This window comes from Strigops habroptila, chromosome 1 (assembly GCF_004027225.2).
Source record: "Strigops habroptila isolate Jane chromosome 1, bStrHab1.2.pri, whole genome shotgun sequence".
NCBI lineage: Eukaryota > Metazoa > Chordata > Aves > Psittaciformes > Psittacidae > Strigops > Strigops habroptila.
The window spans coordinates 128,235,376-128,249,743 of NC_044277.2; the positions used below are offsets into that span (position 1 = coordinate 128,235,376).

Sequence of the window (14,368 nt, forward strand, 5' to 3'; positions counted from 1 at the left end):
CATAGAAATATCATATGAAAGAATGCTTATTCATTTAAAAATCACTGTGAGACATCAACAAAGCTGTTTCTTGGCTTTTATAAACAACAAACAAACAACCCCCAAAGCTTTCTTTCTCTTTGGAGGAGTTGTTCCACATTCCGTATTTTTAGTCCAAGAATACAGAACAACCCATGATATGTTTTCACTGGAGCGTGGCTCCCTCTGTATTCATTTATTTGATTAGTAAATAAGAAAGGGAGTTTTTCCAAGGAAGGAAAGATGGAGTTTTTCCAAGGAAGGAAAGGTTGAGTTTACAGGCCCAGGGTAACTGCCTCCCTGAATCTTTGAATTCCCTTCTGTGAACTCATTATGGGATTTAGGAATTTTTGTATTTGGGTTTTTTTTTCCCCTCTCTCAAGGTCGAGATTATATGAATTGATAAGAACTAAAGCCACTGAGGCTATGAGGGAATATTTCTTTCAATTAGGGTGAGTGTGCTCCTCAGTGGGCATATATATGTGATAACAATAATACATATTGAATGTGGAGCTGTCTTCCAAGAAAAGCAGTGCAGGTCTGGGAGATGCAGGCTCTTGCTCAGCTCTTATGGTGCTATGATACAAGTGCTCAAGAGCTATGTAAAATCACAGCCCCACCTGCTTGTAGGCTTGAAGCAAAAAATAACTTGGCAGATCAGGGTCCTTTTCTCCCCATCCTGTACAGCACACCTCACCTTAGGGTGTAGCTTCTTCTCCAGGCAGTCACTGTCCTCTTCCCTGTATGTGAATGTAAGCAGCGAAGCCAATGTATGTTTGTGTATGTCCATGAACTCAGCTCTCTCCAGCTGGCTGAGTGCTAAATAGCAGGGTGGGTTCATGCGTGCCAGCCTTTTACCAACAGTCACTTGGGGATGTGCAAAGCAGTAACAAGTGATCCTCAGTGCACACAGAAAGATAACAGAAGACACAGTAGGTCTTTCTGAAGGCTCTTTTCTGAAGTAATAATCAAATCAAGCACCAAAAAACTACCTGAGGAGTGTTGTGTCATGAGCATTATACCTTGAAAAATTGTTACATATGATATTTTTTCTCTTTCTCACAGGTCACACTTAGACATGTACAAAGGACTTGATGAACATCTACTTATGAACAATGGGGTTGAAATTACAGGGGAATTTTGAAATACAGTGCTTGATATGGCAGTGTGAACTAAAGGATGATTCTGCTGTATTTGGGCTTTTTCTTATTATGCGAAGATAGGGGAAGCTGTTGTTTTTGTGTGTCTTCTCTTATTCTGAAGGGATCAGCAAATATCCAATACCTCCTAAACAGTCTGCTAAAGTAGATCCACTTTTAGTGACTAGTGGGTCAATTACTTTGCAACACCCAGTAGCCACACAAGATGATACGTGATGAATAGCATGAGCACGTCAAACAGCAAGGAAAAGGTATAAAGATATAGATTCTAAAGTCTGGAGATTTTCTGGTGGAAGAATAAATATTCATCCCCTTCTGATCAGTGTTTTTGGACTTTTAAATTGCCACAGGACTTCTGGTTTCCACCTGACTCATACTGTGGATCTGTGCATCCATTTGGCCAAAGGAAGAAACAAAAGGAAGCAGACCAGTGGCTTGGCTGGTCCTGTGGAGGACACCTCAGCAGTCGGAAATTTCTCCATGTCAGCCTTTGGTAAGAACACGTGTAGCACATGAAACAATCCAAAGTATATCAGCCTTTTGCATTTTAAGTGCTGAGGTGTCCCACAGTCACTCAGGTCCATGGTACATAAAGGTATCGTGGCTTTTCTTTTGTTCCAGTCAAGTGCAAATATTTGCACATGGGAAAATGTTTTAGGTCTACAGACTAATACATCAGCCATCTGCATAGAAGAGCCAACACCTTTCTGTGCTGAGACGGATACATGGGGGAGGATCCTGTTCTGTCAGTTCTCAGATTCCTGTGCCTCACCTCACTGACGTTAAGTCCACGTTTGTTTGACGACTCTTGGTCTGATTACAAAGATAAGTCTGGACAGTAAAGTAGGTATGGGTATGTGAACAGTGCCAGTAAATTTGGCTTCCCGGAATATGTGTTCATAGGAAATGCAGAACTCAGAGAATTCTTTTATAGAAAAAATGGGCTTCCACAGGTGACGCTGTATTATGTCAGCATCCATACATACAGCATACAGGTTATGAATTCTGTAAAAGCACACAGTCTACACAGGTAGGCTTTCTCAGCTATTGGTCCTTGTATTGTGACTGAATTTATTCTGTGTAAAACAACTTCTCCTCTCATACTAACATTTTCAGTCATTCTTTTATTTTCAATGCTAACCCAAACAATGGAGGTCAAATAAATCTGGTTTGTTTAGTTTCAGTTACCCAAAGAATGAAAGGAACAGTTTCCCACTCTTTCTTAAGAGAGGGAAGTAAAGAGTGTGAATAAAAATCTGCCCACTAATCTTGTGAATAAAGATTTATGGCAAGAAGAGAAGAAAAGAAGGAGTAGTGCCTCATGCCATTCATTTCAGAGGAAAAAAGGGGGAAGAATCATGCTGTGGCTGTCATTGCACAGGCTACAGATGTATTATTTTATCCCAGAGCAATGAGACTTTAGTCTGAGGTCCGAGTTATTGTTCCATCAGGAGAGATATTGCCTGGCAAAATAATCTTTGAAGAGGAGAATGCAGAAATATAGTAGCAGCTCTAAAATTAAGAATGAATTTTGAACTAAGCTGCAAATGGAAAATACGTGTGCAACATATAGGGTGTTTTTTACCTGAGTATCTAGCTCCACCAAAAGGACTGGATATGAATCTTTAAGAATCACAAAGATTTAGTCTGATTTCTCAAGGCTGTGGCTGAGGACAGATTTCAGCCTGGTACCCATGGGGATTTGAGTAGGGAAAGAAAAGGGAGAAGTCTCCTTTGGTCACTTTGCCAAGAGATCTTCTCTGACACAGAGGAATTTATGTGCCCATTACATTTCTAGAAAGTGGCTGCTGGATGAGTGGTTTGTCAAAGCTATCGAAAACTTTGAAAGCTAGCGAGTATCTGGACAGATTAGGGTAATCCATGACGGTAGTCTTTTATGGCAGACGCTGTCATCTTTGCAATTAATGTAATTGTAGTAGTAGACGAAGAAACAAGAATACCTTGAATAAAGATGTAGTTACTGGAGTTAAAGGGACTACAACAGGTTTGTTTTGTAACTGATTTCCAGACATGAAATCGGAAGTTTTTATATCACACTGCAGTTAAAGCATAGCCATGCAAATCCTTCCACAAGTGCAGCCTTCTCTCAAATATCCATCCAGAACCTGTAGCCTTAGTCTTCTGCATCTTAAGTAGGTGAAGCAGGCTTTGACTGATACTGTAACTATCCCACATTGTATTTCCTGCCTGAGTTACAGCAGAGGCTGTTTCAAGCCAATGTCTCCTGTGATCTGGGCTGATGTTGAAAGTGAATCTATGGAAGGAAAAATAATCCCTGCAATATGACAGCAAAGACCCACCACTTTCCACCTACTCTTTTTGGTAATATTTTGAATCTACCATACTTTAGCATTTCCAAAGTTATTTTGTGCTGTGCTTTTCTCAGTAGTAAATCTTCTCTCAACCCTCCTTTGTAAAAGTGCTGCCATGGCTATCCTGTGTCGTCTCTGGCAGCCAGCTCACAGCCCTTTCTCCTGAACATCTCTGGCATGCTTGAAAGAGGGTGTGCCCACAGACTGCAAAATGTTGCCAAATCAGATAGATTTGATCAGGTAGATCAAATCAAATAGATGCAGAAATAAATGAGTAGAGCCAAACACAACTCAAAGGAATGTGATTACCAGTTTAATGTTGTTTCTAGAATTTTCCCATAGATTAAAAAATCATTTATCTGATTATGAAGATAATATATTGTTAATGACTATGACAAGATTTTTATCTCCCTCCCCTCCCCCCTTAGTGTACAGGTCATTTATCACCATTCTGTTGGAATATATGCTTATATCCAAATTTTACATACTTATTAAGTCATACATATATCCAGTATGACTCAATCATGACAAATTAATACTAGGTATTTTAAATCAGCAAAGCTGTCCTGCAAAGATCCTTTCTTCATCCTTTATATATGTATACAGGCAACCTCATAGGAAATGGTAGGTAGCACAAACATAGCTTTGCATGTAACATGACATACATGCTCTTACTGCACATGAATCGCTTACTATCTTGCTCTAATGAAAAAGCACATTGCTAGGATAAAAAACTATTTCAACTGACTTCAGCTTTTTACTCAAAACAGATGTCTGCCCTTGCAGATAGTGATCCTGGGGAAATTTTGTGAAGACTTTGTATATACAAGCTGCCACCTCAATGTCTGGGTTGAGATGCTACATTAAAATAAGGGGTGACCTGGGATGAGCTTCACATGACTCAACTGCCATTTAAATGAAAAGAGCAAGGACAATCCTGCTCATTTTTCCCATACCAGACTTTACAAGCATCACTTAGGCTCAGAACTGGAGTTCTGGGACTATCTCCTTCCATCTCTGTTGCTTCACTGTATCTTTATCATAGCAAACCCTGTAGTTGCTATTTGATGATTATCACCTCACAGAGACCACATTCTCAGTGTGAACTATCTGTCCTGTTTTCAGCATACCGGAATGACAGTTAAAGAATTACACAGAAGAAAGCTAAGCCCAGATCACTGGTTTATTTCTGTATAAACTCTTCAAAAATCTACAGGAAGAGCCTTCCTTTCTGCTTTGCCAGCAAAATTTTTTTTCCTTTAAGGAGAAATAAATGCATAAAGCAGAGGTACACTAATGACTAACAAGCTTCTTGCAGTAAAAATAAAAACTATGAGCCGAGATGCACCAATAACCTATATAATAAATTGCAAACAGAAGTCAAAAACATTGGTTATAAATCTTGGTCAGAAGCCTTAGCTGACTTGACAAAGCCATAGTTGGATTGATAAAATACAACTCAAAGTTGCTGCACCTTAAACCATCACTTTCAGTTATTCAGATGACTAATTTCAAAGTGTTTAATAGATTTCTCCTCTTGTTTTCCAAATGGGCATTATAGTCTTTCTATGTTTGTTCTTCAAATAGTACATATAAATTTCTTATTAAATCTGATATACCAAAGCTGCTTGTTAAGAGTTCAAAATGCTAGTAGAGACAGAGAGGTGCAGCTTTACCTCATAGAGGCTATGGTCATTTCACACTTCCTGGCTACAGTTCTGTCTGAATGAGGCGTAGTGCTTTCTTCATGTTCTCTATTACTGAAAGAAAAATGAATAAGAACTGTAAAAATGTACTTAAAGTGCATTTCTACTATTAGAAAACCCACCTTCTTTGATTAGTAAATTGTTCACGTTGAAATTAATTTATGGTCACACATTATATATTAGAGCAATCTATTGTGAAAATTCTGGCATTGATACTGAAATAGAAGGTAAAAGTTTAATGAATCAAAATGTTTAACTTAAAGGGACTCGACAACACTCCTTTCAACTCCTTCATTTCCCAACAGCAAGTCTGGTAATCAGATGTGACGTGCATATTTGTGGTGAGATACTGCATTGGTGTCAGATAGATGGTAAGGGTAAAGGCTAGCTCAACCTGAAAAATCACATTCCTTTCTGAAATATGGGTGTTAGGTGTTAGTCAGGTAACCACCAGCATTTCTTTACTGATTCCCTCCCACCACTGGCTGTTTACATTGTGCAGTTAGTTACCTTTGAGTATAGTGACTTTCACCATTCTCCAGCAAACTGCTCAGATCTTGATCCTGAAAGTTCTCACCCATGATCTTTGTCTTAACTGAGTAGTCCCAATAAATTCAGTGGGACAATAGCTGTGCTTAAGTGTTTTGCTAGAACAGGTTAGACTGTTATAATCTGTTTAGGGCAGTGAGGCACTGGAACAGGTTGCTCAAAGAGGTAGTAAATGCTCCATCCTTGGCAGTGTTCAAGGCCAAACTGGACAGAGCCTTGGGTGTCATGGTCTAGTATGAAGCATCCCTGCCCAGGCAGGGGGGTTGGAACTAAGTGATCTTAAGGTCCTTTCCAACCCTAACCTATGATTCTATGATTCTACTGCAAATGCTCACACACAGTCTTTATTCATTACTTTGAGAGCTTAACATATTCTGAAGCAAGAATGATTGGATGGGGTGTATCTGGCTGCTTACAGTGTGAAATGCAGAGTAACACAACAAAGGGGACACTTACAGATTGGTATGTCCTGTGGTTCGTAAGTATAAAGTCGGTTGGAGTATCTTCCTGTGATATCAGCTCTTACTGTGAGAGATGGGTCTGAAAAAGTAATTGTATTAAACACTGCTTTCCATTCCCACAAGAAGTGAATGTGTTTTCTGTGTGTTCTGCTTTCATCAATGAGGTAATTATGATGCCTTTACTCCCTGTTCCAACCAACTACTTTTTACTTGGAGAAATCCAAACAAAAGCTAATGTTCACTTTTATATTATGCAGGTATTTTAAAGTGACAGACTACACAAGCATTTCACCCATATTTAAAGAAAAATATCCCGTTTTACAGGTTCTGAGGTTACATCAGGAGAGGCTAATTTGACTGGATGCACACATAGTGAGGGTCACGTATACCTAATGCAATATTTGCATGACCTACCTAGAGCCTTCAGGATGAAAATCTTGTGATTCTTAATGTTCCCATCATGGGAACAAGTTGTTGTGGACATCTCTTCTCCCAGTCCCCCTTCCAAGCTTTTTGTTAATCAACAGACTCCTGCTACTACATTGCTTTTTGTCTGAGTGTGGGCTTCATCTCATCTAAGTTTGGATGCCACCACAGAGCTTGTCACTATAGGCTCCCTGTACAGTCAGTGAAAAGGAACAGGCACTCTGAAGCATGATTCATTCTATCTATTCCAGAAGTCTGCTTTATGATGGGATAAATCATTCCTTAGATGTCACTGACCATTGACTTGCTCTGTGGTAATGTCCACACTGTAGACATCTACGTTCAGTCAGATATCGGACTGTGTTCAGTAAACTTTGTTTTATAAGAACATTAGCAAGAAGCACGGAGAGCAAAAGCCCATATGCTAACAGATATTTAAGCATCTTGGCCCCAAGCACAAATTAAGTACCCTCCCAACATATCTGTAATCTGAGGAAGTTTACGAGAGTTAAAGTCTGTGACGGGGGAGAATTGAACTCAGATCTGCCAAGTTCCAAAGTAATGCCATGGCAATGATAAATTTTGGGCTTTTTTTTTTTTTTTTTCAATGAATCATTTTGATGTTCCCAAAGGAGGACACTGGTATAGATTCGGATATCACATCTCTGAAGATACATAAATATCGTACATACCTATGAACATGATTCGAGGCACGTATTGTCCATCAGGTGACAGGTTTTTATCTGTGGTTTCGTGCTGGCAGAGAAATTAAAGCTAGTTATTAAAATATTTCTGTAGATTTTGCTGAAGTATTACCACTTGTGAGTAGTCTTGTAGCAGAGGACAAAACCAAAATAAAGGTGCTACTTGTGTGTGGATACACATGCACAAACGCCTGTACTTGCATGTAACTGAAATGCCAGAGTTATTTAGCTAAAATGACATGAAAAAGCACAAAGAAAGAGAAAACACAGACCAAAAAGAGAACCCCAGTGAAATAGCCCCAAACCCTTCATACCATGAGATTCAGCATAACGAAGTTATTTTGGGCCATTTCCTGTATCTCTTCATTTTCTGCAAAAGATTTCTTCAGTGCTAGAAAAGACATGATTATTTTGAAGTCCATCTCAAATTCTGCCATTCCGTCTGCATTTAGGCGCCATGTTGGCCAGAGACTGGCCACATTGTTCCTGTCCCTGTTGATTCACATTCCTAAGAAGACACTTAAGGGCTCCACCACTGCATTTTGGTTTTTTGACCTGTGTCAGTACAACCTCCTGGCTATGAAAAGGGAAGCTCTCTTCTGCTATTTGTGAGGCCTGTCGTCTCAACGGATACCGTGTCTCGGCTGGACAAAAGTGCATTATTCTCAGAAAATTCTTACTAGATCGATTTCAGCAGCCCTGTCCTTGTGTCCTTCTTTAGTTACAGGAGAGCCAAACAATATTAAATCTGTTCAATGAGTCAGTAGCAAATCTGTGTATCTTAATTTAAACTGCTGAGTGCTGCATTAAGGATAGAAGGACAGCAACACTGAGTATTTTTCATGTTCTTTGTTTGATAGTTTCACAGTGGAGTTTTTGTAAATAACAGTAATAAATTCTTAGCTTTTCAAATACATTTTTATTTACCACTTTAATTTCTTTAAATAGTTTTCAGTAAGTGCATAATAAATATATAAGTAGGTGCAGTTTCTCATGAAAGTATTCACATAATTTTTACACTCAAAAAATCAAAATTACCTTGGCAGTATTGACAGTCTTCCAAATGATGAATTACCATCAGAGGCTTGTTACTTTATTAATAATAATAAAATATGTAGTTAGATCATTCGACAAGTATGCAAATGGGTGACTTTATGAGCAGACTGGAAAAAGCAAATTACATTTGATTTTATGTTAACCCACAGTAAACCCATGTTTTTTTACAGACATTCTGTAAACAAATACAGATATTTTTGAGCAAGGGAAAAGAACATAACTCCTTCATAAAAGAAAGAAATAGAGAGAGATTTTATATCTAAATAGGTTTTCTAAAGTAAGAGATTCTAGAAGAAAGAAGCAACAGAGCCATCATAACTTCATTCCTAGTTAGTATATAATCAGACTGAAGAAGTATTTAATATTGCTTAGGTATGAAGTTCTCCATAATTAAGAAAATAAAAACAATCTATATGATCTGGAATAAAATATTTTTTATAACATTGGGTTTACCATCAAATACTTCTTATGAAAATTTCATGAGTTTTAAGGTTTCTTGAACAGATATACAGTAAATTATGTTTTCTCTAAACAGTTTGGTAAAGTATCAATTTTTTACGTTTTTGCATGTCAAAACATAAACTAGTGCTGTGCATTTTCTCCTGTATTTTTTTAAGCTACTGTTATTGTTCAGCAAATCAGTTATTAATCTTGATCTGCTATTAATGTCAATGTCTAGTTCCTAGACATTTTCACGTTACATGAAATGAATTGCGTTTTATTTTAAACATAACTTGCTTTCAATTTAACAATATTATTATCTAAAACAAATTGCAGGTGAGATTTAAATAATTATTTATATGAATTCTCATATATATTTTCAGCTCAGTCTCAGAGAAGATTCAGAGTGAAACTTTCATTTCTACTAAGATAGTGGGAAACTGTAAGCACATCGTGCACATATGCCAACTAATAAAATGTTGGGGAAAACATCAGAGGCAGTAGATCACCATGCAAAAGGAAATGTAACTGATTTCCAGATGCTAATCTTAAGGAAGTAATCAGAGGTACACAATATTTAAAAAAACCCACAACAGATGTATTTTTAAAATTATAATATCTGTTTATCATTACTTATTCAAATGACAACACTGATTTTGTGACAAAGAAATGATAATGTTAAACTATTGGTCCATGATGTTGCTTCAGAGCCATAAGACCCCTACAATGGCTTTTATTTATAGAGACAAAATATGTTTTATTTAACTGGGGGGTCTGCAGATCAGCTGTCATGGTGTTTCTTTGTTCTGTTTCATTATAGTATTTTCAGGCATGACTGAGTAACATCTTTGTCTTTCAAACTGTTTTTAATCTCTTACCTTTTTTTTGCTTGATAAAGCCCTTCTTCATAAGTTTGTACCCAGGTAATTTCATCTCCCCATCCTAGAAATATAACAAAAAGATTAACTGGTGGCCATGCAAGTAACTCATGACAAATTCATTTTTAACATTTATCAGTAGTTATACACAAATAAGATTTGGGTTTTTTTAGTCAAAATTTCCTAAACATTGTAGATATGCTTATTCTACATTTCCTGATAGGTGCATTGGAAGATTTAAAAAACTCCAAACAACCAGCCCCCCCAAAAAAACCTCAGCTAGTTGAGTATCCGATTCAAGTCCTTTGGCAAACTTGTCAGATACCTTTTAAATACTCAGACATCACTAAATCAGCACCCAAATCCTTTGTATCTTTGTTGTTTGCTCCATATTTTATGTAGACCCTGGGGCTTAAAGAGAAAGTTGGCTTATAGAAGAGAAAAGAATAAAATATGACAGCTCAAATAAGATCAATTTTAATATGAATGTTGTTAGAACAGTCTTGGGTTATAAACTTATCTCCAAAAAGTAATGAATTTCTATCTCTGGAGTTGCAAGTACTTAAGTTAATTATATAATTAAAAAAAAAAAAAAAACGCTTTTAAATAAAAATGTCCACTGAAATAGAAATCCTAATAAATCATCAGCTTCATAGTTCATCCGTAGCTGGTGATACACTGATCTCAAGAAGCAAATTGTCCAGTTGGTTTAATGCCTTCAGATGCCAAAGATGCCAATCCCTTCGTAGTAGATCCCTGCCTCCCGGGCAGTGTTGCTCCATTCATGATGGTCCTCAAGGGAACTGTAGAACAGCTTCTGGATCTGGACCATGTTAAGCTTGTGTTTCTTCTGTGCTGTCTGGACAGCGCTTGGTTATGCAGATCTCAAGGGACAATTGCTTGTTATGCTACTAGGTCATCTCTTCTTTCAGGAGAGTGATTTTGATTACTGATCTGTCTGGTTAATGGTGGGATTCTGGCATGTTGATCAGCCCTGGCTGAAGTCAACTGCTGACATAGGTAACTGCACAGAGGAGTCAGCAAGGGTCATTTTGCAGCAGGTTTGAGTATTCCCATTTGCTCTGTGAAAATTACAGGTAAAACGCTCAAGGCATCCCAATGAATCAGAATTAGAAAACTGGTACTTGCTTTCTGTGGCTATTTTTTTCAAAGTTGCCAGAGTTGAAGGTACTCTGTTATCTTTTTCTGCATTTAGGCTTAGTGGGAAAAATAGATTCTGATCTATGCAAGGTAAGCATAGGTACCACATTGATAATAACCTCTCTCCAGGGATACCACTTAGGAGAAATGATTTGCAATTTCAATTTGGTTAGTCCAGGTGTTGCATGATTTTGTCAAGTGCTCCCTGAGCAATTAGGCTCAGATGGGACTTCTGTGACAGGTGGGGCTTTGCCAGTGCTTTATATGGGAAGAGCTCAGAGGTGAGCTGTGGGTTCTGCAGGCTTTGCACAGTGTGCAGAAGAGGTCAGGAAGGGAGCTGGAGATTTTTTTGGTGTGAATAGGCCCAAAAGGAGAGGGAAGATGGAGAAGAGGAAAAGACCTCAGTAACCTCTTTCTCTGCTTGTATTCCTAACGATTGATGAGACAGAAATAACTTAAAATAGGGTCTTTAGTTAACATCCAGGTTGAAAATTATGCACAGCAAGGAAGTGAATTATTCACTGCAAAGCGTGACTGTGACTTTGATGAAAAGCAAGAGAAAAAAGTCATTGAGAAAAACCCACTAATGACTCAAACTGTTGTTCAGTGTATAAAAATGGGTCTGTAGAAAAATTGTTCCATAGCAACTGAAGTTATGAAATTGTGTTTCAGTAGTTTATAAGTAAGTTGCCATAATAAAATACCTTTTAAATGGTGTATGGATGAATATTTTTTCACTGATAGTCCTACAAGTTCATCCTGATTTGGGAGACTCTGTTTAGGTTATTTACTTCTACTAGGTCACTATGAATTATATAAATTATGGAGGTTATATGAGGCCCTCAGCCATACCCTTAAGAACAAACTGACAGAGTGAAATGACACGGAATAAAAGGATGCACTACCTAGAGTGTCACTTAACACTATTGAAACATATGTCAGTAAGTATATATGTGCTTCCATGTACATTCTAAATAAAAGCATTTGTTGATCTATATGGTAAGATAAGGGGGTAACTACATAGGGTAGATAATACAATACCTCTTGACAGTGTCTGAGGTGCTCGTTTTTCCTTTTTGATTGCCATTGCAAGGTTAGAAGAGACTGCAATTAGCAGTAGGGACAAGGCCAGTGTCGAATGGAGCATTATTTCGCTTTCAACGCAACAAAGAGACTGGAAAACAAAGCAACAGCTTTAGTCTAATGGATTCACCACCTGGAGCAGTGTAAATCAATGCATTAGTGGTATCCTAACAATCTATACTACAGTGACAGTTTAGGTTATTTCTCTGTGAGAAAAGTGCAAAATGGAGGTGCCTTATTTTATCATGCAACACTGCTTTCAGCTGACAAAATTAGTCTGCATGGGACAGTTCTCACTACAGTGTGGTCAGGGGCACAAAGTTCATTTCAGTTCATTTCTGGTCACCCAACTTTTGATTTTTATGAAACAGTACAGTGTTGTAATACTGGATCATGACAATTTCAAGACAATTCTACTAGTTGTTCTGTTAGGTTTTTTTAATTTCAGTGAAATGTAAAATCATGTGATCTTTTTTATGGATAGAGTTTTTGGTCAAAAGATGTCTCATGATACCCTCCTTAATAAAATAGGAAAATGGACAAATATTTGCCCCCAAGTGTAATACATTTTAAATTGGCAAATCCCTCCAGAATATTGAAATTGCCATCGGTTTCTTAGTGTGCACTCTGTGAACCAGGATGTTAAAGACTGTGAGATAAATAAATGACAAAGAAATTTCCAGCTGTTTCTCGCAATGAAAACTTAAAAAATTTCCCCATTCTTCATGGCATTTTTAAACTCTGATTTTCAGCTCTACTCCTGCTGAATAAAACAATCCATCTGTGCTCCTAGCTGTTTCAGTATTCTGAAGATGCTTGCTTCTCTTACTGACAAAAAGATCATAATTCAGAAGTTCAGTAACTTTAGGTTTTGATAAGTCAGAGAACAAAAGCAATGGTTGAAGAAAAGCATTGCAAAGCCAATTTTTTTTAATTGATAAGTCTTCTTTCAGCCTGGTACAATCATCTTTATGCATCAAACCCCTGATATTTACGTGAGTATCTGATGGTTTGTACTAAGTTAAAAAAGATAATGCATGTAACCCAGGATACCACCCAGTCAGCTTATTGGTTCTTGCTGGAGATTCCACTTTTCAGAGGCTGAGATTTAGGAGTTACCAGGATGACCCACTGAGAAAGTGCTTTGGCTTGAACACAAAAAAATAATCCCCCGAAGCACTTATGCCTGTATTGCTGAAAAAAATATAAAATCAAACTTGATTTAAAAGGTGATATCCAATATGGAATTACAGCCCTGTGCACTGGCAAAAGAAGATGCTGTGTGCTTCTTAGGACATACTTCCTTAGGCTTGCTCATGTTAGCTATTGTTGACTTAGTTTTAGAAAGGAGTCTACTTTGGAGCTTACTAATTATGCACATTAATTTGATGTTTAGAGATTATTGATATTTAATGAGAAAAAGGTTTTCTGGTGTTTCCGAAGGAGAGACTATAACTTTTAGTTAAGTCTAGGGGGGGTGGTGGTGAGGGTTTTTTGGTAGTGAAATTTCCATTCAAATTTTCCCCATGTTTGGGGAAAACAGTTAGCAGAACACTAACTTCAGTCAGCAAAAGCAGATCACTACACCCTGCTATTAAACTCTTGATGAATGAGTATTTGTAGCAACTCTATGTGAAAGTTAATAACTATCTTTAATGTCAGTTTATCTGTTAGATGTTAACAATAAAATCTAGCATTTATATTAACATGTGAAAATGCTATTTAAACATAAATAGTTATGCCTTTGAAATCACACCAGACAATGTCTTTTTAAAGCAGGTATGGAATGCATGAATCAGTTCTTTCTTTCATGATGTATTCATAAAAACATCAAAGTATAAATCTCTTCAAGTCATAGGATTAATTATATGAAGCTTAAATAATTGATTATCATCCTATCAAAACCAAATAGGGCTTTGGAAGGGTAATTTATGGAGCTGTAGCTGGAGGCAGTTTAAATTCAATATTCTGATTTTTTGATGTTACATGATCCAATGTTATTTAGTTGATTAAGAGAGAAAAATGACAGCTAACATCATACAGATTGCCTTCATCTCTCTGTCAGAACAAACGTTTTGCTAGTTAATCTCTAAGCATCTTTCATTTGTCTTTTTTTGTATAACTAAGCTTGTAATGCATCTATCAACCGTACCTCATTGCCTTACTAAAGGAAAGTTAAGAATGAGAAATACTTGCTCACCAGCAGCGATAAATTCTCCTGATGGAAGGTCCTTTTTCTGGAACTGATTAGTTAAAACTCAGTGTGATTTGAGCACAAAACACCTGAGCTGCCCAGGTCTCTGTGTAGCAACAACAGCACATTCATCTGGTAAAAAATGAGAGGAACCTTTTAGCTGAAAACCAAATTTGTGTGTTTCTACCCTCCCCCTTC

General features: G+C 37.4%; 1 protein-coding gene across 1 annotated transcript; it reads right to left on the bottom strand.

Moving 5' to 3' along the window:
* Positions 1-5,174: 5,174 nt before the first annotated feature.
* On the bottom strand, positions 5,175-12,040 carry AGR3 (anterior gradient 3, protein disulphide isomerase family member). The gene is made up of 7 exons (XM_030499153.1): positions 11,935-12,040; positions 9,733-9,796; positions 8,396-8,448; positions 7,672-7,748; positions 7,346-7,409; positions 6,223-6,306; positions 5,175-5,271 (listed from the first exon to the last, which is right to left on the bottom strand). Exons 1-7 carry the CDS (start codon positions 12,038-12,040, stop codon positions 5,222-5,224), a joined length of 498 nt encoding a protein of 165 aa, XP_030355013.1. The 3' UTR covers positions 5,175-5,221.
* Positions 12,041-14,368: the final 2,328 nt, after the last annotated feature.

Coding starts and splice junctions, on each gene's coding strand:
- AGR3 (XM_030499153.1), bottom strand. CDS start 12,040: ATGCTCCATTCGACACTGGCCTTGTCCCTACTGCTAATTGCAGTCTCT. Junction 7,410..7,671: donor TCGTTATGCTGAATCTCATG/GTATGAAGGGTT, acceptor TTTCTCTGCCAG/CACGAAACCACAGATAAAAA. Junction 5,272..6,222: donor ACCACAGGACATACCAATCT/GTAAGTGTCCCC, acceptor TTTTTCTTTCAG/TAATAGAGAACATGAAGAAA.